General features: G+C 47.3%; 1 protein-coding gene across 1 annotated transcript in view; it reads right to left on the minus strand.

Annotated features, from left to right (window-relative positions):
• The window catches only part of TPD52 (tumor protein D52), a 46,782-nt gene extending 20,870 nt beyond the window's left edge, over window positions 1-25,912 (minus strand). Inside the window, exon 1 of the mRNA XM_074144789.1 lies at window positions 25,777-25,912. Within this exon, the coding sequence (XP_074000890.1) occupies window positions 25,777-25,798 (22 nt within the window). The 5' untranslated portion in view covers window positions 25,799-25,912. The remainder of the gene's footprint in view (window positions 1-25,776) is intronic.
• Window positions 25,913-26,177: the final 265 nt, after the last annotated feature.

The following is a 26,177-nucleotide window of genomic DNA, read 5'->3' on the forward strand; positions in this document are numbered from 1 at the left end:
TGTATTTATGTTTTGACACGTATACCATAAAGAAAGATCAACTTAGGTAAGCCACCTGACTTCATGCTGGAGGTGTAAGATTTAGCCCTGGCAAGCAGAAGTGCTTCTTACCTAAAAGAGGCACTCGGCACAGTTTTGCAGTGCTTCGCTACGTTTTTTTTTTTCTCCCAGGGTCAGCTTCTTTCACCGCAATGCAAGTTTACTAGCAGTGTAGATCCCCTTTAGAGCTGAGAAAATTTCCTCCCAACCCCACACCTTCTCCTGGGCTTTTCACCGCAGCCTGCACACAGAGGAGCATAATCAAATGGAAGTTAATCTTTTCCTCCACTGTAAGAGTGCTGTTTTAAGACAGAGCTGATCAGAGACGTTACGCCACCCTCTGCTCAAAGCCATAGAAATGAAGGAGCCTTGCAGCATACCCAAGTCAAGCCTGGGCAACGGGATCCCCGAGGATACGAAAAGCAAGCCTACCACTTCTGAAGTTTTAACTTCCCATTTCCACTGCAGTCAGTGGGCACAGGAACAGACCTTTCAGCTAATTAAAGAGCCATTCCTTTAGACTGCAGACCTACATTGGTTTCTGGTGCAGACTACCTGCAGGCTCATAACAATGAGAGTGCCGGAGCATGGAACACAGAGCTCTGCTATTTTCCCAACCCACTGAAAAGAAGAAAATATCGTGCCCCTCTACATTTCTGACACGTGGCTGCACCACGTGTGAGAAATACTGCAAAGTTCACCTGACAAAGGTCAGACCTTGTGTCACGGATTCTAGCTAAAGCATCCAGAGGCAGCAGAGAACTGTAACACAGCCACAGTAATAATATACTCTGTATTAACCAAGCACACTAATAGGCATAGCTACCGATTCTGCTTTGCAGCCTTCCTTCGTGTAACGCAGCAGATGGGCACTGCTTTCTGTACCAACGCTCCAGCAGCAGTTGCACTAACTGGATTAGGCAAGTGACAAGTTATCAGATGTGGCACACTGGAAGAGCTGAGTGTTTTCTACCATCGCTCTCCCAACACAGAAAGAGAGCACAAAGGTGAGGCTATACCACCTAGGACTTTTTCCCAACCCAAGAGAATCCTTCAATGTAACACCAGTCCATGCTAGCAGGCTACAACAACTGAAAGTAACTATTATAGGAAAAAGAACCCCTTATAAAGATCTGTTCATCCTTGCGAACAATCAGGAATACCGTTTCCTGGCCAAGGGCATTTACTGGAGTCAACGCTTACGTTCTGGTCATTTACAGGAAACTCCCTGCATTCAGTTTTACCCTATACCATCCATTCAAAAAAATCCAGTACTCTTCCTGCATCTTCCTTGTGCAAAAGTTGGATTCATCTCCTGAGAGACATCTGGATTGCCAGTCTAAGACCGCTGACCTGGCCTGTCACTGCTACAGACAGAACTGTGTGTGTGGGCCAAACCGTCCAACACATCTTCAGTGCAGCTGGAGAGACAAGTACAAGACATTGCCCACCACTAGAACATACCTTTGGCTTACGGGGAAGGCTTGCCCTGGCTTATGCATAGCCTGAGCATGAGCCCTGGAGTCACCCAAGACACTTTGCTAGATTTTAGAAATATTACTGTCCTAAGATAATTGCCAAGAGAGGGACCGTGCAAGCAGTCCTTATTTCAAACTACCCCCTTTGCTCGGATTAAACTAGCTTACATTGGCCATACAGCTGGGTTGTTATAGAACCTCCCAAACAAGCCACCTAAACGCATTGGACTCCTGATCTCTCACCTGCAGTTGTTTACAGGAGTGTTGCTCCTCACTCATTGTCAGCTACAAATCCTACCTGGTGATGAAGGAAGCTGTCTCGCTGAACAAGCTTCTTCCTCATGACCTAAGGGAAGTTTGATGGTCTTCACTGAAGTACAAGCCAATCCGGCTCTAAGGAGAAAGGACTGCAGTTCACCTTTCCAAACCTGCTGTAGGACAATTTGTAGGCTACCTGTCATCCCTAACTCATCCACTTCAGGGAAGACAAGTAATCCCCTGCCAGCCATAGCAGTCAGTTTATCCGCTACTTGCCCAGCAGCTCCTTAGTGCACCCAGGGCTTCACGGCAGAGCAAGGCAGCACTCCCCCGTTGCTACCTAAAGGCAGCCTGATGATGGGCCCTGCTAGCTATTAGCGTGGTGCGTTTGGAGAAGGAATTACTTGCTCTCCAAGGGACTTTCCAAACTAAAGCGATGGCCCCAAGGAAACAAAACAGGATGGGGATGACAGACAGCAGCCACATGGAACCGAAAAGAAAGGTTTTGCTCTGCAGCGTGAAGCTTTTTGACGAGTTTAGCAGCTCTCAACAGTCTGAACACAGCTAGGCAGTGGCAGGAATCAAGGTTTCTCAACGCTATGAAAAGGAGGCTCGTTATGAGGCCTTTCTAAAGGGCTCTCCCATGACCAAAATATCCTACTGCATGGCCTTCCTCCTCCTAATTGTTCACCGTAATTCAGAGCACACGCAGCTGGCTCGAGGCGCGACTGAGGCCACAGAGCCGTACCCTGCCTTCCTAGTACAAGACATACATTTTAGAGCTGAAGCTAAAGTTTAGATTTCTGTTATGTGGCTTAGAACAGTTATTGTGCATGCCTGAGTATCTTTGTTCTTTGCCCTGCCTAGCAAATTCAATTGTTACAGGTGAACCTTGGTTCTTACTGCAGGTATCAGCTACAAGCCAGCACCTCAGCAGATGCTGAAGCCTCAGGACACACCTGCTCCAGAGACAAGTAGCAGTGGGGTTTTGCTCACTGTGCAAGAGATTAAAACTGCAGATCTTGCTGTTCCACAACAAGTGCTCATTTGCCCTTGACAACTCAGGATAATTAAAAGGTTGGTACTTAAGCGCCATTCTAGAAGCTGGTGGTTGAGAGACTGGCATGAAAGCAGGTAACTTCTGTCAACCAATTACTGACAAGTTCAACTTAATGTCGCAAAGCGGCTCAGGAAGGCTCCGCAAGCCTCAGCAAGGCATTACCATCACAACTCCTACCATTAATGTCCTCTGTTAAGGTTAGAGAGTGTGCTTAGAGTTTTCCCAGGTAACTATTTAGCATCAACAATCTGTGCAGGTCATGAATTATAAGGGAGGGAACTTCCTGCACAGCTAGAAAAACTGTTAAGTTTGAGCAAACACTGTTAACCAGATATTTGCCTGCCTAGTCTCAGACATTGTTCTTTCTTCAGTTACCACCTGCTACCCAGGTCTGCAGCTTCCACCTTAGGCCAAGGCTCTAGCAGCAATTTAAGTAAGGCAATGTAGTATTACAGTACTTCTACCTTGTTGCTCGCTAATTGAGGATAAGATGTTATGGTAGCCTTGCAGAGAAGCTGCTTTTTCCAGATTTAGGTCTAGCAGAGCAATAGTTTGTTTATACATGAAAAAGTTATATCCTCCTCTCCCTAAAGAAACCAAACCCAGCTCAAGTACGACTGAATATCACCTCTGGGCTTTGAAGAAACTAAGCTATGTATTCATTAGTGTTTCATACAAAGAGTTAAGTTCAAAGGCTACCATTAATGCCTCAGGATTGGAGGAATGCAGAGGCTACCCTAGGACAAGTTCCAAACAATACTTTGGATAAAGCCACCTAAATAACCAATCCACAAGATCTGTGCCTAATCAAATTAGAGTTCCGCTGCTACATAGGCACCTTCATCATCCTGAGACGTCCTCTGCTTGTATCCTGTTTAAGTACAGAGATGCCAAATCTGTGCATCACAGCCCATACTTTCGGCAAGGCTACCATGACTCCAGCACTTAATTCAGCAAACGGAAGAGGATGGGGGAAGATGAGGGGAAGAGTTAGTTGCAAAAGAGGCACTTGCTGTTCTGGGGGAAAAAGATTCAATCTTTTATTTCAATGTTGATTGTTAAGATTCAAGTCCCTGCTCAGCCTATACCTAGTTTGAATTTGCATCTTCTGCAATCTGCTAACAGGCAGGACTGACCGGGAGCCTTCCAGTAACTGTGGCTGGGGTAAAGACTTCCAGCCAGGTCTTCCCCCACCCCAATCTTTCCCAGGTAGATCCCAATCAGGCAGCAACAGTCAGGCTCCTCTTCCTACTCCAACTGAGTTTTAAAGGGCATAAGCCATTTTAAGAACTATAAAGCTAGTTAAGCATCTTAAGCCAATCTCGGTTCTGTAGCATCAATTTGATCTTCAAAGTCTTACCAGTTTACAGATGAGTAAAGCCTTTCAGCACCTGATCCAAGGCCTCAAAACTGCATTAAGAGAAACGTGTCATGAAGCAATAAATACAGAAACCCAAACACTAAGCAAGGCATAAATTAGTACATGCGTGCTCCTATTCCCACGTTGGGCTCTCCCCCAGCCTTTAACAGCAGATACCTCTTTCAGCCCCTGGGATTTGTGCACGACACGAATGGCGCTGCTAAGAGTTACTGAGCAGTATGAATACAGGCTCCTGCAGCTCCGTTAGCAGTGGTCAGCAGGCTGGGGCTTAAGGGTTTAGGCATTTGCTGTCTTCTAGCAGAGTCCAACTCAACACCAGTATATTTGTCTCCTTACTTCAGCCTCCCCTCACATGCTTTCTCTGGACTAGCTCTCCCTGATACAACAGCATTGTCCAGTATGGTTCTTTGTATAGAAATATCTTCTCCATTGTTTTCTTAAGACTAAATGCTGCCTTCATGTACTCATATTTAAAAAAAAAACAAAACACCAACAAAAAAACCCACCAACAGAACACAACAAAATCAAAAAAACCAACAAAACCACCACCAAACAAACAAAACCCTCTTAGAATGGTCAGCGTTCTCCCAAGATGTATCATCCTGCAACACAAACACTACTGAGTATCACAGTTAAGGATTATGAGGTTGCCAGTATTGCTCTTTTCCGAAACCAGGTTCTCAGCCTACAGCATTTCAGACAGCTGACGCATGTCTTTGAGAAGGCAGCAGTTCTGTTCTCTCCTCCTCCCAATCCAATTATAAACTCAGACTAATTTCCTGAGATCTCCCGGCATATTTTGCCGCTAGACAAGCTGACACCACAGTAAGACTCTTAACCCATTTGTATCAGACAGAAGTCTCTGTATTTCCGCAGGTTCTCCACTACCTTTTCACAGAATCACAGAATATTTTTGGTTGGATGGGACCTTTGAGATCATCGAGTCCAACCAACAACAACAAAAAAAAAAAACCAAAAAAACCCCAAAACAAACAAAACCCAAACACCCAAAAAATCCCAGAACACCGAACACCAAAAACAAACCAAACGCCCACAACCACACCCCACACCCACCCACAAACAGACACAACCCAACAATCCCTGGCACCAGAGCATGCCCTGAAGTGCCACATCTACACGTTTCTTAAATACCTCCAGGGATAGTGACTCCACCACCTCCCTGGGCAGGCTGTGCCAGTGCCTGACCACCCTCTCAGTAAAGTCATTCTTCCTGATATCTAATCTAAACCTCCCCTGCCCCAACTTCAGACCATTTCCTCTGGTCCTGTCATTATTCCCTTGGGAGAAGAGGCCAACACCCACCTCTCTACACCCTCCTTTCAGGGAGTTGTAGAGGGCAATGAGGTCCCCCCTCAGCCTCCTCTTCTCCAAACTAAACATGCCCAGTTCCCTCAGCCTCTCCTCGTATGACTTGTTCTCCAGACCCCTCACCAGCTTGGTGGCTCTCCTCTGGACACGCTCCAGCAGCTCAATGTCCTTCCTGTAGTGAGGGGCCCAGAACTGAACACAGCACTCGAGGTGAGGCCTCACCAGTGCCCAGTACAGGGGGACCATCACCTCCCAAGTCCTACTCCCCACGCTGTTCCTGACACAGGCCAGGATGGTGTTGGCCTTCTTGGCCGCCTGGGCACACTGCTGGCTCATGTTCAGCCATCTGTCCACCAACACCCCCAGGTCCTTTTCTGCTGGGCAGCTTTCCAGCCACTCTGCCCCCAGCCTGTAGCGTTGCCTGGGGTTGTTGTGACCGAAATGCAGGACCCGGCACTTGGCCTTATTGAACCTCATCCCATTGGCCTTGGCCCATTGATCCAACCTGTCCAGATCCCTCTGTAGAGTCTTCCGACCCTCAAGCAGATCAACACTCCCACCTAGCTTGGTGTCATCTGCAAACTTAGTGAGGGTGCACTCAATCCCCTTATCCAGATCATCAATAAAGATATTAAACAAGACTGGCCCCAAAACTGAGCCCTGAGGGACACCACTGGTGACCGGCCGCCAACTGGATTTCACCCCATTAATCACAACTCTCTGGGCACGGCCATCCAGCCAGTTTTTTACCCAGTGAAGAGTACACTTGTCTATGCCATGATTCACCAGCTTCTCCAGGAGAACGCTGTGGGGGACAGTGTCAAAGGCCTTACCAAAGTCCAGGTAGACAACATCCACAGCCTTCCCCACATCGAGAAAGCGGGTCACATGGTCATAGAAAGAGATCAAGTTGGTCAGGCAGGACCTCCCTTTCATAAACCCATGCTGGCTGGCCCTGATCCCTCGGCTGCCCTGCACTTGCCATGAGAGCTCACTCAGGATGATCCTCTCCATGATCTTTCCTGGTACCGAGGTCAGGCTGACAGGCCTGTAGTTTCCCGGATCATCCTTCCAGCCCTTCTTGTAGATGGGCATCACATTGGCCACCCTCCAGTCATCTGGTACCTCTCCTGTTGACCAGGATTGTTGATAGATAAAGGAGAGAGGCTTGCTGAGCTCTCCTACCAGCTCCCTGAGTACCCTTGGGTGAATCCCATCCGGCCCCATGGACTTATGAGTGTCCAGGTGCATAAGCAAATCATTAACTACTTCCTCCTGGATTATGGGGGGGGTTGTTCTGCTCTCCATCCTTATCTTCCAGCCCAGGAGGCTGTACACCCTGGGGGTAGCTGGTCCGACTATTGAAGACAGAGGCAAAGAAGGCATTAAGTATCTCAGCCTTCTCCTCGTCCTTGGTCGCAATGTTTCCCCCCTCATCCAGTAAGGGATGGAGATTCTCCCTGACTCTCTTTTTGTTGATGTATTTATAAAAACTTTTTTTGTTGTCCTTTATATTAATGGCCAGGTTGAGTTCCAGCTGGCCTTTTGCCTTCCTAATTTTTTCCTCTGTATAACCTAACAAGATCTCTGTACTCTACTTTTGAAGACATCTCCTCCAGCCCTTACAAGATTCTTGTTAGGCAGAAATCCCTGACTCAGGGCAAAGCTTTGTGTCTCAAACAGAGGTCAAAGCAGTCACATTTGTCAACTCCAGTAATGGCAGGTGAAAAGCGTTTCCAACCTATGGGAAGAGTCCAGGCCAAAGGATGCAATAGCCAGCACCCCAGAACCAGTGAAGAGGTAGGGCATTGCATTGACTTTGAGAAGCCAGGCCAAACTCTGCAAATACAGAGGAAGATTTCCAAGCGAGATTAACAGAGTCAAAACACTGTTAGGTAGATTTTAGAGGAATGTATTTAGTTATTTGACTTCAGCCACTTATCCCAGTTATGCTGCCATTCTCTAGAGACTCTGATCCCTGATACGAGACTGAACCTGTCAAAAATGCTGGAGAAATAGTGCTGAGCTGCAGCCAGATGACAGTTGAAAAAGATTAGGAAGAAAAGGCTGTAGTGCAAAATGGGATTGTTTTAAACAAAGTTTTAGTATATAACCTTGCAACCTATTTAAAAGCTTTACTTGAATGGGTTTGATTGGAGCGATTCCCAGCCTCCCTCAGAAGACAAGTCTGCTCTTTTGCACTGCTAAAGCAAACCTCCCTATTTCAACACTGCACCCCAGAGCTTCCACTTCTGAAAAGCAGCTCCAGAAAAGCCCACCATTCCCACTCCACAACATCAGATCCCACCATGAAAGTGGTACTGAAGTTTTCAAAGGAAAGCAGATTTAATTACCTATTAGGCTGAATCATCTACTGTGACATCTGAAAGGATAATCACCAAAAAAAAGCACCATCTGTAGTCTTAGCAATACCTTAATAATAAACACTCTTCAGTGCGTGAGGTACACACTAGCTCCCATCACGTAATTACAAAGTTTGTCCCTGGATTTGGGGTAGCACAGAATTTGCACCATTTACTATCAAGGACAGAAGTATAGAAGCACCTAAGCAACCAAGCAGCGCACAATTTGATGTGAGCAATGGGGCTTTGGGCAAGTACTGCATAAAATCCATCCCTGAAGATATTCAAAAGCCATCTGGACATGGTCCTGGGCAACCAGCACTAGATGGCCCTGCCTGAGCAGTGGAGTTGGACCAGATGACTTCTAGATGTCACTTCCCAGCTCAAACATTCTGTGATTAAGACAATGGTTGTACAAAGTCATAGGCTGCTCACTCAGATCCTCCAAGGTCTGCAGCCCTGAAGAGACTGCTCGGGAACATAAGGAGTCCTGGTGGCCAGCTTTTCATCTTGTCAATTAGATTTGCAAATACCTACCTGCTACCAGAATAAAGTTCAATCTTCTCCCATAATATCTGGACAGAGACTTCACAGGAGACTTGGCACTTCCACACATCTCCCCAGTGTATGGCAGTGTAATGACAGCTGACAAGCAAGGCAAGAGCATTTACAGCACTAGAGATTATTTTGATTTCAGCTGGAAGGAGTTTGCAGGAAAACAGAAGCTGACCAGTCCAGTTGGGCCAGATTCTAGGGAAATAACATCCTGTATTTGCATAAAAGGGACTGACATTTTGCTTACAAGATGAATGAGCGAGCAACTTCTTGAGCCTGACATGTGATTCCAGACCTTTAACACAGAAGAAGCTCTTGGCAAATAGGTTTTAGAAAGACATCCACTTCTCCCTGATCCCCCTTTCCCCAGAAGGGAAGTGAACGTATGCCTCCGCAGCAGGAGGAGTTCACTCTTGTGTACAAATAAAAGCTTGAAGTAGATGAATTAGCTCAGTGTCACTATGCTAAAGCTACCTTATAAGCAGAAGCCTCTCTTCCTCTTGGCCTTTAATCTATTGATCAAACAGAGCCCAGGGAAACTAGGGTGACGTTAAATCTTTGAATTCCCTTCTCAGACTCCTCAATTTATTCTTTACCCACTCCAGTGTAGCTTCCTTTATTACTCCAGCAACTTTCCCTAGTGCTTGCTCTCAGGTTCTCTTAGCAAAGCTCCTCAGTCCAGACAAAAGCTGGCACAAAAACTTCCAAACGTGTCGGTCCAGCTAGAGGTGCTAGCTTGCCTTCGAAAGCACTAGGAGATTCACTTCTGCATTCAGGACACAGTAATTTTTAACGTTGTTTTACAAGTCACCCAGAAACAGTCAGAGCACGGTAATCTGCAGGTGGGGTTCCACAAAGGATGCACACATAACACCAACTGGAGTCAAATTTTTTAGAAGCACTGCTAAGTTTACTATCAGAAGACAAAGTATGAAAAGCTCCATCTTGTACAAACAGCCTCCTCCTGTTGACATAATTCCACTCCAAACATCCCTATCATTAATGAAGGAAATAGCTAGCTGCCTGTGCTCTCCTAAGATCTCACCCAACTTTCTAAATGCAGGCAGTGTTCAGATATCTTCACCCCTGGCAACCTCACTGCAGATTTGATGGGACTTAATGGAAGCATCATTTTGCCTTCTGTTGTTACACATACACGCACTGCTCAGTGGCAGCCTTCATACGGAAGCCTGGCAGCCAACCTTGGCAGCCAACCTTTTGCCAGGTTGTTTGGACACCTTACTTTTTTTCTTTGCCTAATCCCCTCATTGGGTTACCCTGCCCTCCTCTAGGTTCAAAGCATCAGCCAGCTTAAAACAGATTGAAAAAAATTTATCAGAAGTCAACTGAAGGTACTTGATACTAGCCTGGAGCCATTTCAGTGAGCTACAAAAATGGACAAGAACCCAGGCTTCAAACTTATCCTTTTCATCCTCAAACCCAACTTTAAGCTTATTGCAACTTGAGAGAGAATTACATGCCTCCAATAAAGGCATATTAAAATGTGGCAATTAATTTGAAAACTTACAGTTGAATCTAGCCCTTATTGTACACACTTTGACCAAACAGAAGCAGCTACACACAAGTTCCTGGGACACCAGTTACTTTTAAGTGGCTCCTCCTGAGAAGCGCAAACCTTTCTAATTTTTCAAGTCTCACAGCTCCTTGCAGTCACATCATGTTCTTGGAAACTGCAAAGCTGTAAAAATGTACTTCTTTTTTTGCCAGAAATTCCACACACAAGCTACTGGTTGCATGATTAAGCTCCTGCTGTAGTCTGGCTCCTTATTCAGTTATCCATGACAGAGATAAGCCTTTTGCTTAAAAATTCAACATGATGATGGCAACCACCAGGTTGATACTCTCCTCCCTTCTCAGGCCTTGACTAACTTTAAGATTTAGACTGGTACTGTCAAACAATTCTAACTGCCTAACACTTAAAGTATGATTTCTCCATCACAAGCAACTGCAAGTAGCAAGCTGTGTAGAAATCCTATTAACATTTTTGCCCTTGGCTTATCCGAGAAGATAGTGTGAGATGTCCATGAAACTGTAAAACCTTGCCTAGCCAGCAGCAGAAGTGCACTGATACAATAAATATGCCATCATGTATGCCCCAGAAATCTCTCAGGTCATAAGAACACGCTCCCAATCCCCCTTCCCCACCCGGTCCAATCACACCTTTAGACTAATAATGCTTTTTGCCACAAACCCTTCAGAGAACCAGCCTGTCCACAAGGTACTTAGATGCTGACAATATTCATTGAGCCAGTTATGTAGCTTATCCAAGCAGATGATCCCATAATAAAGAAGACAACCCCATTTATTCGTCTACAAGATCTCACCCACTGCAGAATTTTGGCAAGCCCACCTAAACTTCAGAAAATAAGACCTAACGTAGGAGTGCTGATGGCACACCAACAGATTGCTGGTATAAAGCACTCTTGCACACTGATGCAGCAGTTTGCTATCACTGCGTATCTCTCATTCAAAAACACTAAGTTGTGTTGTTTCCTCTGCAACATCAAAAAAGATACTTTACCTATTCCTTTACAGTCCAGCATTGTAGAAGTCACCCATCCAACCGTGCAGTACTTGAAGTGTCACATTCCAGATGAAGTTTGGCTGCTACTTGACCATACTGCTATACGACAGACCCAGCTGGGCAGCAGTAATTCCTGCAACGCTTCCAAACTGATTTGGAGCAACGGCTGTCACTAGCAAAGAGACCTTGGACCACATTCTGCCAGGACTACAAATTGGTCAAACTAAAGACACAGGGCTTGAATATTTCTGCATTGCTCTTCGTGTCATGAGGTAGATAGATAAGAGGGAGAATCCTGCAACTGGGTGTGCAATGAACCAGGAGCAATTCACTAACAAACCAACTGCACTGACTGGCTTATTTTTTTCTAATATAATGCAGATAATGCATCTACCTTTAAAGTATTATGACCACTGAAGTTCCCATTATAATAATAAGGACTCTGCGATTTTATCTGATTGATATGTCCTTAAATGACTTTTAACACTGCTTGAGGTGAGTAAATCCTGTTAAGAGATATTTGCTCCTACTCCAAGTCAGACTAGGACAGTAAATTAAATGAAAATGTTAGCTTACAGAGATACTGCTGTCACACAAATCAACAGACTAATCAAAACACTAATCACTCCAAAAAAGGAGGAAGCCAAAGAGAAGGGTCAAGAAAGTTTGCCCAGAGATGATTCCCCACAAAGAAATCAAGCTTTCAAGGATTTCCAGGTCCTAGAAGTTGAGCATATCCTCTTCATTAGATCGGACTCTGGACATGAGACATCACTTTCCGCCTCTGGGTGACATTATAGGCCATCTATCTTTGCTTTTTCACAATCTACACAGGTTCAGATCAGAAAAGTGCTGACCTCAAATCACAAGAGTTCTAATCTCTCCAGATTTCCAAGCAGTATTCATGTATTTATGCATGATCTAGTTGTGGCCCAGTCTGTTCCACACAAAGGTAAATTTTCCTAAACATCATCATGCTTGGATAAGCTCATCTCCAGGCTTCTCACACTTGACAGCAAAGTAAGTAAAGCAAGTTAAACCATTTATTTTACTGAAGTATATGGACAAACCCGGGAAGACATCCAGATGAACAAAAAGTCAGGGAGACATTTTTCCTGATTCTGGTACAGTCGACACAATGGAAACTACAGGGGGAAGGATGAAGTGCAGTGAGCTTGAAGGATCAAAGTTTGAAGGGTGTGCCTTGAAGGAAATTGAGCTTCAGCTCTCAAACTTGCGAGCGGGGGGGGAGGGGAAAGGAAGCGGGAAGAAAGAAGGGGAAAAAAAAAAAAACCACAACAAAACCCCTTTTTGCTTGGTTTTACGTGGTTTTGGTTGGTTTGTTTGATTTTGGGTTGTTTGGGTTTGGGGGGTTTGTTTGTTTTTTAAAGAAAGCACACTTCCACTACTTTCAGTGAGCAGCTGGTCCAGAACTGCACTGCACTGTTCCTACAAATTGCCTCCTCGCGCTATTTGACCTGAATCTAAGCATCACTGTGAACCCTCAGAATAAAGCTTTGCACTGCTAAGTGAAGTCTAAGTTTAGCATCATTCCCTATCGTACGAGATAACCCACCACATACCCCCTTTCACAACTGTAAACATCTAACAAAAAAATACACGTATTATGTAGCCACTCTAAGTACTGGTTATGCTCCAGTCCAAGTTTAATGGATCAGTTCTGTTTAATGGATTAGTGTGGTAAACTTTTTCAAACTTTATGCTTACGGATTGGTTTAGCTGATACCCAGCAGGTTACTGTTACATCAGTTTTGGCGCATCATAGCTTGGCCATCAGCACAGAAACCACTCAGAATAATTCAAAGCTTAAATAGCTATTACTAATGCAATTCACAATGTTTCATTCTGCATTGCCAGAAAAAAACTGGATCAGGATATTGAGGAGGGGAAAGTCCAAGCACTGACTTGCATACTGCTTGTTCCCAGCTGTCAATCCCCAAGCGCACACTTTAGCTAGGGAGCTGTGATACGGCATTTTCACTAAGGAGCTATCACACCCCTCAGAAATGCTGCTGCCACCACCTTGCAGGAAGGGGAAACAAGACTTCTTGGAACAGGCAGACTACAGAAGTTTAGTTATTTTACTTGATGCTTGCTTTGTCCTCGACTTATCAGTTGTCCCTCCTCAAGAGCTTAAAAAGTCTTCTCAGCTCCTCTTGACAACACACAGAGGTCTTCCTTTGACTTCTGTATCCCTCTTCCCGTATTTTCACTTTCTCAAAAGATGCTTCTTGAAGGAAAGTACTTTTCATCGGGGATGGGAGAGAAGTATGTTTCTGTGATTCACCAAGGTGAAATTTGCTCTTGAATTGTAAATAAGAAACAGAAGCATATTAAAGACTTCATGTACAAGGGTGCTAGAATGAAATTAAAGATGACTCTAAACATTCCAATAAAGCTCTCCCTTTTGCTGTTTATTCAAAAAACACTCCCTCTCCACTGCAGCAAGCACTCAGCAGATTGCTATGCAGATTTCACTGACACTCCGGTTGCTTTCCTTCTTAAACAATCTCCAAAAATCCTTCATGCCACAAAACCTGCTCAGTGACAGGCATACAAACCAACCGAAACCATTCAGCTTCAAGGCATTAATTCCAACAGTTTTCACTTGTTACTGTTTAGAAATATGCAGAAACTAGTTCTCCCTGCTCACCACTGCTCTTGTCAACCATACTACTAATGCTCATCTGTAATCCACACAGAAAGGAATTGAAGCAGGATTCCCCAAATAAGTTGGGGTAATAAGTGGTGTAAGTTTCCCAATTAAAGATTCAGACAGTGTCCGTGATTTACCATAGAATGATTTGGGATGGAGGGGATCTTTAAAGGTCATCTAGTCCAACCCCCCTGCAATGAGCAGGGACGTCTTCAACTAGACCAGGTTGCTCAGAGCCCCATCCAGCCTGACCCTGAGTGTTTCCGGGCATGGGGCAGCTACCACCTCTCTGGGAAACCTTTGCCAACATTTCACCACTCTCACCATAAAAAATATCTTCCTTATATCTAGTCTGTTAGTTTAAAACCATTACCACTTGTCATATCACAACAGGCCCTGCTAAGAAGTCCATCCCCATCTTTCCTGTAGGTCCTTTTTAAACACTGAAAGGCTGCAGTAAGGTCTTCCCAGAGCTTTCTCTTCTCTAGGCTGAACAACCCCAACTATCTCAGCTTGTCCCCCTCTGATCATTTTTGTGGCCCTCCTCTGGACCCTCTCCAACAGGTCCATGTCCCTATTGTGCTGAGTATTCCAGGTGGGGTCTCACAAGCGCAGAGCAGAGGGGTAGAATCACCTCCCTCGACCTGCTGGCCACACTTCTCTTGATGCAGCCCAGGACACAGTTGGCTCTCTGGGCTGCCAGTGCACATTGTCGGCTCACATCCCACTTTTCATCCACCAGTACCTCCAAGTCCTTGTCAGCAGCGCTGCTCTCAAGCCCTTCATCCCCCAGTCTGTACTGATACCAGGGGTTGCCCCGATCTAGAACAATTTGGAGGAACAAAGTATACACTTAATAGTGTGAACATCTTGAAGCTCAGAAGCTTGTGTTTCAGCAATGCACTCAGTGGTGCATTAGGCAAAAGGCTCACCTACTGTTCCAGCTATGCTCTCAGGGCACCAACTGCCTTTCCCGCAGGGCTGCTGGACTGTTAAAATCAAGTCTTCACAACCACGATTTGTGGGGAAACATACCGAACAAGTACCCCTATACACACTCCAGCAAAGCCATGAAACGCTTGCTCCTTTACGGAAGTACTTGCTCTGTACTAACCAACTTAACCAGCAGGCAGCTTGTGTGGCACTGCACATGATGGCAGCATCCTGCAACACACACATCATCTCTCTGGCTCTGGTCACATGCCGGCTGAGGGGCTGGTTTTTTCCTCCCTTGATGGGAAACACAACTGAATAAGTTTATATTGAATGGCAGGACTGGCTTCTGGAACTGAGTAATAAAGGATGCACTTTCAGGACATTTATTTCTCTGAACAAATTAACTGTTGGAGACAATGCAGTCCAAAACTGAATTCTGCCCCAGCATTAAATACTCAGAGATTCCTCCAGAAAAGAAAAAACATCATTGACTGAGTATTTAAAGATGAACATGAAGGAAGGGAAAGCAGAACGTGCTTACATCTAGAAATCAAGATCTTATTCAAAAAGAGACATTCAGCCACTGTATTTTATTTTTCAGAAAGAGTTTACTACCACCTGCTTAGTGTCCACACTTGTTCTGCTGGACTAAGTGCTAACCTATTTTCTAGCAAGTTGCTGAACCCAGAAAAGACCATTATTTAGACTGATCTGCAGTCCTGGCAGAGCATGAAGATCAGTATACAAAGCTCAAGTATCAGTTCACAAGATACAGACAGGTCTCACTGCTGTACCTCAGCATTTGCTAGAAGTGCTTTAAGAAACGCGAATGTACTTCAGAAAAGGCTAGCAGAAAAGACTGATTCCTAGAAATAGTTATTTAAATGGTAGCAGTAACTGTTTATTCCTTCCTCAGAGTCTTCAGATGAGGAGGTTTAAAGTGGATGTCCAGAACACACCTTTACTGCAGTTAAGGACTGATTTATTGGAGAAAACAACAGTAAAGCTTTAAAGTCTTCCCCTCCTTCCAAATTACTGCACTGAAATCATACAACAGTAGTAGCCAGCTAGAAGCCACAGTAAAGTTTTTAGCAGTTCAGCTTCATAAATTAAAGGGCAACTTCTACAGAGCACAGGATCACATGCACACACACATCGTAATTTGGGTCCCCAGCTCAAGCTTGGGGCTAAGGTCCCCATGCACCCTGGAGTGAGAGCTGGTGAGGAAGATACCATGCAGGGGTCCAAACATGGCCTGAGACCTAGGAGAAGTAGGGAGCTGGACACCCATGCCGTGCTCAGTCTAGGCTCAGTAAGATCAGCGATGAGCAACTGTTTGGTAGGCAGCAGCACAACCCCTGCTCACCTGGCCTTCTTCAGATGTCCAGACAGTTATCTCTCTGGGACTCTCCGTGTCCAGGGTTGAGAGGCACAGGACTAACTTTTCTTCTAATGCTGGGGAAAATTGCACATTTAGAAGATTCTAGTGTCTGAATTTGTGACAATATTTACTTTATAGCCAGCCAGGCTCTGTGGGATTCAAGGTCTCAGTGTTTTCGAGCCTTGCCAGGGACAGGGACAAGGAGGAGCAAGGCCTGGGCATTTGACCCAGGCTGCCCAACAGGATTATTTCATACCACGAACATCACATCCAATATAAATTAGAAAAGTTTGCTGCGCAGCTCTCTCTCTCCCTGATGGCGGCGGGTCCAGACAACTCCTTGCCCTGGTGCCGGAGCCCTGAGGCCTTCCCTTCCTCCTGAAGCCATTGCGCTCCCAGTGTCCGCCATTTGCTGTCCCTGCTGGGAGTGCACAGCTTCTGCTGAGAGAATGGGCCGAGTATAACTCCTGTATGTCTTATATCAGTATCGGGGTTAATACTGGTTCTTTAGTGTTGTTGTTAATTATTTAGTCTTAGTCTATGAAATCTATTTATATTTCAACCCTTGTGTTTCTTTGTGTTCCCCGATTCCCCTTTCTGGGTGGGGAGGGGTCATCGGGTGATAGGATAATTGTCTAACGACGATAGGTTGTTATGGGTTCTCTCAAACCATAACACTCTGCAGTAACTTCCACACCTTGCTCCTTAAAGTTACTCCAGAGGTGGTGACAGACCACATGGCAATGCTGTGGATCCAGGACGGATCCCTTGCTCAAGGGCCTGTACGCTACCTACCTGGGGCACTACAGCTGTGTGGCACCTGAAGAGTCTGCCTAGGCACAAGGCACAAAGGGCTGTCACAACCCAGAGGAAAAAAAGATAAAACAAATACCTGCCAGAGGCAGGCACCAGAGCAGTCCTGGGAGAAGACAAAGACACGAACACACTGCAGGTCTATCCTTTTACTGAAGGCTAAATCCCCTCTAAAAAAAAAAAAAAACAAAAAAAAAACCACCAAACCAAAAAAAGAAAGTTTTGGAGCACAATGCTACAAGTGGCTTGTCCAGGAGATGAAACACATGTGCTTGAATGGTGCTTTTAAGAGCTCATGGCTCCAAGCAAAGCATATTGCAGTAAAACGCCTGTTTTCCTTCTGCCAAGACAGTGACATCTGGCAACAGGAAAGTCAATATTTAAATAAGGCTCATTCCCCACCCCGTGCACTAGGCTGGTACTACTGGAGCTCCTCATCCCTGAATGCACATCAGCTGCTCAGCAAGCCTCTGCAGGGACTGCCTGGCACAGATTTGAGTGGTGCTGTGGGAACGGCACGCAGCAGTGTGTGATCCATCCATGCAGACTGAAGTTTTATGTTCAGGCATAAAACTAAGCTTTGCAAACAGTAATCAATGCACACAGAAAAGTCAGCAGATTTAATTTGGGGGCTTCTGCTCTGCCTTCAGCCTGCTTCTCGAGACTCCTCAGGTGTAAGCAAAACACTTTTGAGCTGTGCTGAAGGGATTTGTCTTCTACAGACGCACTTCAGCCAGTGTAAGCTGTGCCCATTTCATGCCCCCGACCCTCTTTTGGGCTGGAAGTACTGGTTCCTACTTACAGGGCAGCTTCTTTAAAGATGCTTACAGACAAGTCCTTGTACAGCTCCACCCCAGGAGCCTGTGTGAGGAAAAGCAGGGGACATATCAGGACTCTAGACTACTCTGCAGAGACTACAAGAAACCAGAAGATGCAAGTTTAAAAAATGGCCTCCTTCAAAGGCAGTCCTTCCTGCCAACGGCTGCAAGTGTCTACTATTACATGAGTATTCGCAGGGACTGGACTGCTGTAGAGCTCTGCAATGAATGTCAGACAGCATTGACTCAAGCAGAAGCATCGGGGGGGGGGGGGGGGGGTTCTTTAAAATGCTGCTATCCTGATCAAGTTAATCAAGACTTTCTAATGCCATGATGCGATACATGGGAGAGGATAGATTTAGATTAGGTATGAGGAAGAAATTATTTACTCTGAGGGTGGTGAGGTACTGGAACAGGTTGCCCATGGGAAGTTGTGGGCAACTCCCTTATCCCTGGGAGTGTTCAAGGCCAGGCTGGACGGGGCTTTGAGCAACCTGCTCTAGTGGAGGTGTCCCTGCCCAGGGCAGGGGGGTTGGAACTTGATGACCTTTATGGTCCCTTCCAACTCTAAACCACTGTATGACTCTATGATTCTATGTTTAGGCAGAGAAGTGTCAAAGAGAGGAGGAGGAGTAGGGCTGCTTTTCGCTCATCTTAGGACTCCTACTAGTAGTTTAAAGTACTTTAGAAAAAAGTAAACAAAGCAAAACAGACATGAGCAACATCCCCAATGCTCACAGCTGAAACACACAGTTTTGCCATGCTGAAGAGCAGCTAAGAAGCATTACTTACAAAGCTTCTTTTTCAGTGTTTTTGAGGATTTTCTCATGAACCAAGATCACCGCCAAGCATGGGCTCTGATCCTAGCAAAGTGCAGGGGAAGCACCTGACTGAAAACACCAACTCAGCCCAGGTTGCCTCCCTTGGCACACCTTTCCATCTATAGCCAGGCTTAGGGGGCTCTGATGAAACTCCACTCCCCTCTAGCTGCTAAAGGAGGAAAAGCAAAACAGTAAAAAAACCCTGCTGTTCTGCCTCTGCCAGCCTCTCCCACCACCCCCAGCAAGCTGTGGCTGCTCACCAGCCTCTTTGTTACCCCACGATGTCATATTGCCGTTGTTAGTAAATACACCATAATCTTTGAATCCAGTTTGCAAGGCCTCAGGACTAAAGGCTTCTCAGGCTTGCTCTGTTTGAACTCATTGATTTGCTTGTAGCTTTGCCTTACCTGGCAAAGTATCTCAGAAAGTAAAGACATGGGATGTGACAATACAGGCATCGTAGTATCAGTAACAGGGCACTGGGTTGACACTGGAGACCCCATGGCTGTAAGAAAGTCATCAACTGCCAAGATTTGGCAGCTGGACAAAACTATTTTAGAGGTAAGAAAGACAGCAAAGAAATAATACCTGATGTACACAAAAGGCACTTTATATAGTAGATTTGGATGTAACATGGAGCTTGCAGAGCAATGAAAGAAAGAGAAAACGTGTAAAAAGCAAAGGTAACGGAATGGCCCCAGTGGAGCCTAGAATGAGGAAGAAGAAGCCATCAACATCCTATTCCTCCCAGCAAGAGAGTCACAATACTGATAACTTACTGTAGTACTCCTGCCACCACCAAAATTACACCACCAGCCTCAGAAGCCAGGGGAAGGATGAGAATAACACCAGGAAAAGGTGTAGAAACTAAGTGCATACAACATTATCTTTATTATTGCTAAGACTTCATCTGCATAGTCTTTTTCTGTAATAAGATCTAAACTAATAATAATTCTTGAATTAGATCATTAAAATTTCAATTATACTAACAAATTATTGGCTTGCTTTATATATATATACAAACACACACAGAGAAAATGTGCTTCCTCTTTCTTTGCCTATGAAGCGTTTAAGCATAGCACAAATATTTTGTGCTGCTGGCAGGCTACAGGCAGGAGAGGGGCAGTTCAGAAGCCCATCACTCTGAACCGTGCATGGCACAGCATATTCCTACGGACCTCAGTCCTGCAGAAATTCATGGAGCATCCTAGGTTCAGCCAAGGCAGCGTATCCTTTTGCTAGGGCACTCCACCGTCAGCGAGGATCTGAGGACACTTACTGCTCTGCTCTCACACTCTGCAATAGAGAAGTCGGCTTGTGAAAGGGGAAAGCTGCTTCTTTCAGTGACAGCATTCACCCCACAACAGTAGCGCTGGTTTCTCGCTAGATAGCATCCATCCACCCCTTTCTGTTCGGGAGCAAGTACTAGCACAATGAGCATTTCTCTGCACACCAGCATTTCCTGGCAGCCAGCACGCTCTCTGCTGTGCTGCTCTCCCCCCAGGGGCAACTGGCTGCAGACCCATGCAGACTATTGCCACCACTTGTAGCTGCAATAGCAGAAAAATCCATACAGCTTTCTACACCTCTGCTAGATATATGTGTTGTCATAGCAGGGCAACCATATTCAACGTCAGTTACCCTAGCTTATGGTATCACTCTGCCAAACTGCCAAAGCCAACACACAGCCACATGTTCTTTCAGCTCCCTTAGCCAGGGTAAGAGGAGAAGGAGGAAGAGGAGATGGCAGAAGTGATATTGAACCTTCAGGAGAGATCCAAATTAAAAAGTTATGGGTTGCTGGTCTGTTACTGCAGCCCTGTTCAAAAGAGAAGGCTTGTGGTTGAAAGCCTACCCTTCTTACAAGGAGAGGCTGAGGGACTTGTGTCTTTTTAGTCTAGAGAAGACTGAGGGGGGATCTGATCAACGCTTATAAATACTTCAAGGGAGGGTGTCAGAAGGATGGGCAGGCTTTTTTCAGCGGTGCCCAGTGACAGGACAAGAGGAAATGGGCACAAACTTGTACATAAGAAGTTCCATCTAAACATGAGGAGGAACTTCTTTCCTGTGAGGGTGGCAGAGCCCTGGAAGAGGCTGCCCAGAGACATGGTGGAGTCTCCTTCTCTGGAGACATTCCAAACCCACCTGAACACGTTCCTGTGCAACCTGCTCTGGGTGGACCTGCTTTGGCAGGGGGTTGGACTAGATTATCTCCAGAGGTCCCATCCAACCCCATATCATTCTGGTGATTCTGTAATATGTGGTTTTTGAGTGAAGGCTCCCAATCTCTCTGGCTAATACACACCAAAATATGAGGGAATTGAAGATGCTACCTTTAACAGGAGAGAAAGCTGTCCCTCTGGAGCCTTAAATTGAAGCTGACAGACCGACAGCTTTGGCTGAACAAAAGCATTTCAATTTAATGCTTAATCTGGCTTATTCTTCTTTCCCTTTCAGTCCCCCTTTGTTTGACAGTCTTCTGCGTACTCACTGCAGGATATTAAAAGATTATGGGTACACACCTCCCTTCCTCCATATAGCAAATTTCAAATCAGAAGTGCCCATATTACAAAGACACCAGTGGAGGCAACAGTGGGGTCACCATCACCCTACCTTGAGGCAAGCTTCTCTGAAAATCATCAGAAATCCCACGCCCATCAGATGTCTGCTGCACAGAGTTCCACAGCCGACGCTGTTGTTCTTTCCTGTTAAACTAAGAATGGAGTTGTTTGGGTTTTTTTCTTTTGAAAGCTGGTCAAGAAAACACTGGCTTTCAAGAAGACTCCCTGCACCATATCTGCTGCCATGGAAACATCACTTTTCGAAGAGATACAGCTGATATCCTGCCTTACCTGCAGTTATGTCCAGCACCCTCAGGAATCAGCAATCCACAAACAACGCATTGATTTTACGTGGCAAATCTAGTCCCTTGACTTCACACAAGACTTCTCTGTACTGGCTGAGGGGCTCCCTCCCCAGGAAAATTGCCTGGACCCCTTCCTGTTAAAGAAGCAAAGGGTGATGAAGAAAGAAGACAAAAACCTACCCGGCATCCCAGCCTTTCAGGGTGCCTTCACCCAGTAGGGTCAGTGCATGGCAGAAAGCATCAGAAGCCCTAATACCCCTTTCCCTTGCTCCTCCAGGGACTATGCTGAGATCTGGCTCATGAATCAAAGGCTGTTAGTCAAGGGCTACTGTATTTAGCAGCTGTAGAAGACAAGGGGGAAAAAAAAAAAAGCACGTACAAAATAGACAGGAGCAAGAAAATGAATACAAATAAAATTCCCAAGGCAGACTAGTGCAGTATGTGGTTATTGCTGGTCCCTACAGATGGAAGGGGCCATGCTCCAGGCACAGCTGAAAGCAGCTCAATAGCACTCATGCCCAGGCCAGCTTTAGGTGAAGTGTTAACATATGGCAGCCAACTTCAGCCATAAAAATCAGCTGTTCCCACTTTTCCCAGAGAGCACCCAGATCAAGCAGAGCAAGGTGCGTGCCCAGCCTGTGCCAGCGCAGTTCTTAAACAGGAACCAAGGTGCAGCACTTCCTTTTGAGCCAGCAAGGTCAGACAGAGCTTCCAAGGTCTCCTGTTGCTTAGACGGGCATTTGCTGTGGGAGAAAGGGAAACCCACGGGCTGTTTCACAGGGCTTCCAAGTGTGGGAAACCAGAACAAACAGGACTTGCATCAATTTCACATTACTGGGATTTTAAAAGCCCTGAGCAGTTACACCTTAGCCTGGTTGGGGGATCAAAGGAAGCAGATGCTTAGCTAAGCCTTCACTACCCTGAAAGGTTTGAGAGCAGGCTTTACTCTGACTGGGTGAAGGATTGTCTTGACTGCGTGCAACAGCTCTGCTGTCCCGGTCTGAGGTAAAACTGAACCAACTTTCTATTCAGTAATTTTACATCTTAGCCAGGCCTCTTCTAACTCTCTGAAATTAATGGCATATTCTGCAGAAAACTGCTCGTTCTCAGAGCGTAAGACCAATGTTTGTGCTTCATGCCAAGGAACATGCAGAGAGGCTCTTGCTTATCCTTATTGCTGTAACAACCAAGGGCAGCCAGTTTCATTATTTGCCCCATTGGAGGGTCGGAAGTGGAAAAGCATAGAGGGGTCACATCGGTGGGGAGGAGGGGACAGGAGAGGTGACCCAAACCTGACCAACAGGGCATTCCATCCCATCTGCCCCATGCTCAGCATAAAAGCCGAGGGATCAAAGGGTCAGCTATCTTTCTTCGATGGCCGATGTCCGAAGAGGACCCCGTCTGTTCATCTTCATTTGATCCAAATCCATGTGTTCCTGACTCTAGAGCTGGAATCCAGTTCCCATTCATTGCTGAGTCCAGTCTGGGACTTCCCCAGTGCCTGCCGGTGACGTGACTGTCATCCTGGGAGCTTCATACGGTTTTGTATATATTGTATTTCCTTATTCCCTTTCTAATTTTAATATTAATATTTCATTAGTTTAGTTCATTCTAAACTTGTAAATCTCCTTCTCTCCACTCTTTTTTCTCCTGGAGCAAGAAAGCAGGGGGAGAGCATCTGTCACTGTCATAGGACAATTCAGCCTAAACCACAACAGCTGGTTACGGGGAACAGGGACAGAAGATCCGCACACACCACAAGCAACAGACTCTTTCCACTGTTGGAGAGCCAGGCAGGCTCCCTCCTCCACCTCCTCCCTGAAGTGGGTGCCAGCCCAAATAAAGCTGCCCTTCAACGCCCAAGTGCCGGGGAGGGCAGGAACAGCTGCCCGCCCTGCACCGAGGCACCAGCAGCTGCTTGTGCATCAGCTGCTCCAGCATCCCTCCAACGCACTGTGCCGACCCCCTGCATTTCGGTACCTCATTCATGCTGGGGGGGAAGGATAGCAATGCCATTAAATAACTCACATAACGCCACCCTGTCAAGCCAGGACCCTCAGCCTGAGTCAAAATAATGAGATTTCCCTCCTTCCCCCAGAGTTTTTCATGAAGGGAAAGGGGAGACTTGCTGCTGTTCAAGGGACCTACCGACGGAACTGTTTCGCTATTTTTTTTCATCTTCAAGTCATTGCTACAGACGCCCAGCTCAGTGAAATCGTTCTTCCTTTGCAGTTCTGTCAACAGCTGTCCAGTCTTATTTACTTACAAGTGTTTGATTTCACAATTTCACATGGAGAAAAAAATATTCTTACCTACAGTACTGCAAGTACCTAGTGATAAAGAAAACAAATAAAGTGGTAGAAAAAGGTACAGCTTTGTCCATTAGGACAATGGTGGAAATCTTGTCCTACTGCCAGCAACAAGTTCTTTCTGTGCAAAAGGAACATTAAAGTCCATTTTATCAGCCCCAAAGTGCAAGTCAAGGCTCTAGGAAAAGAAACGCTTACATACTCTCTCAAGAAATCGTGTGTAGAGTTTTGGGACTCCTAAGTCCCACAAAGCCAGAGGATTTTGAAAAACACCAGGTTACATAAATGAAGAGCTGGTGGAGAGTAAGATGAACCCCCTAAACACAACATCAGAGATACAGCATTACTAGATAACTGTTTGTGCCATTCTTCAGGACACTACTCAGTGGCAGGGTCTCCTCATTCAGAGCACATCAGCACATTGCTTCTACACTGCTGGGGCGGCTTCATCCTTATTTTTCCAGTAGTGAACCATACAGCACTAACAGTAACAATGGCAAGCCACCGAGAGACTCTTTTTGCAAGCAAAACCAAGTACATGATTTGATTTTTTTGGGGGGTGGGAGGGGAGTTATTTTCTGGAAGTTTATTTTATAATGTATATATTGAAGTTAGACACAGGACTTCAGAAAGGTTGAAAGAACGTCCCTGAGAAGGTTCAGCCCCTCCCCAGATTATCTTCTGTTCCAGCAAAGATAACTTGCCCTTTTCTCTATATACAGAAAAAAAGCTGAAGTCACTGCTAATTGTACAAGTGCACCACACCAGCCTCAAAACACACGAGCTCCCAGACAGATGAAGGCTGGTGCCTGAACCAGCTCACTCGGCGGAGCGGAGACCTCGACCACGCAGAGTCAGGGGCTATACCCCCAGCACCTCCTGTGCCTCCAACACTGCTGCTGCCCCACGGGAACACATCCTGCTGTCCCCAGCACGCTCCGCAGGAAAAAAAAACAACCAACCCAGTCCAAGGGCGCAGACGCTGAGCTGGGCCGAGCAGTCCTACCAGCTTACTCAAAGTAGCTCATTGACCTCCGCCTGCCTTACCCCGTCCAGCGGAAAGCAGCTGGTGTACAGTTCAGCACACCACCATATAAAAGAACTCCGACTGACACGTGGATCAGTAGGACATATGCAACATGCCTCCACGGGAGAAGCTTCTAGAGCAAGAGATCCTGCTTTGCCCGCAGTCGGGTCAGGCCCCACCAAGGCACCAGCTATTCGCTTGGGCAGCGGTCCCAAGGTTTCATTCTTTTAAGTAAAACCACGTCGTTTCAAGGAGAGCGTCTCAACTGTGGCAGCCAGGACAGACAACAGCCTTCCCCCGGCAAACCGCACACGAGCGAAGAAGCTCCATCGTCACCTTTCGCAGCTGACAAGAGCCGTGCAGGCCCAGAGGTGCCACCCCTGGAGCCTCCACTCCGGAGCCATGGGGCAGCTGCCGAAAGGGAGCCGCCGGTGGCTCCCCCGACCCGGGATGGAGAGAATTAAGAGGGAACGAACCCTCCGAGCAGCGCTGGTTAGCCAGAAGCCACACACTCCAAAAACGGGAGCGCTCCGCTTTTACTCCTACACGGAACCAGAAAGTTTGTTCTTCCCCCCCCCCCAAGCCCGGTGGGAAGGACGGGATTCGCCCACCGCCCCTACCCGGGGAGGGGCGGCACCCACGGCCGGGGGGGGTGGGTGTCGAGAGGTGCCGCCCTGGGGTCCGCCGCCCGCCGCGGAGGAAAGCCAGCACCCGCCCCCCGGTTCCGCATTTTCCGAGCCGAGGCCGCGACGAGAGGCTGAGCCGTGCGACAGGCCGGGGGGACCCTCTCCCGCAGCAGCCCCGGGCTCCAGCCGGGCTCCCTCCTCCGGCCCCGCTCAGCTACCGCAGCGGACCCTCTCCCGCCCGCCCCGGGAGTTTTCTCCTGAGGGGAAACTCCCCCCCCCGCCCAGCCCCGGGGGCGCGGAGGGACACCGCGGGCTCCGAGCGCGGCCGGGCCCGCCGCGGGCTGGCAGGGCTGGGCAGGGCAGGTCGGGGCCGGGCGTGCCAGCGGCGGAAGGGCTGCGAGCGGAACCGCCGTCCCCCGGCAGCACCAGGCACCGCCACCCGCGGCCACGCGAGGCGAGGCGCGGAGGCAGCCCCCCGCTCCCTCCGCCCTTACCTTGGTCCGTCGGGGGCTCCATGGCGGCTCCGGCGCCGGTCCCGGCTCTCCGCGCCTCGGCTCGGCAACCGCCGCCGCCTCCCCTCGCTGGTCGGCAACCGAGGCGCCGCCCGCGCCCGCGGGGGCTGGGCCGCCGCGCGTCAGTCAGCGGCCCGGCCCGCCCTCCCAGGTGAGGGCGGCGCGGCGCGGCCCGGCCCGGGCAGCGCGGGGCCCGTGCCTGACCGCCGGCCCGGCAGCCGCTGGGGCAGGCCGCGGTTTGCCAGCTGGAGGTCTCAGAACCGGCCGGATGAATTTATTGTGTCTCGGGTCTTCGCGTCAGGCGACCGCAGCGCTTCTAATCCGGTACGAGGAGTCCTCAAGCTGCACGTCGGGTCCCGTCCCGCCACAGCCGCCCTGCGTCT

Source organism: Numenius arquata, chromosome 3, assembly GCF_964106895.1.
Source record: "Numenius arquata chromosome 3, bNumArq3.hap1.1, whole genome shotgun sequence".
Taxonomy (NCBI): Eukaryota; Metazoa; Chordata; class Aves; order Charadriiformes; family Scolopacidae; genus Numenius; species Numenius arquata.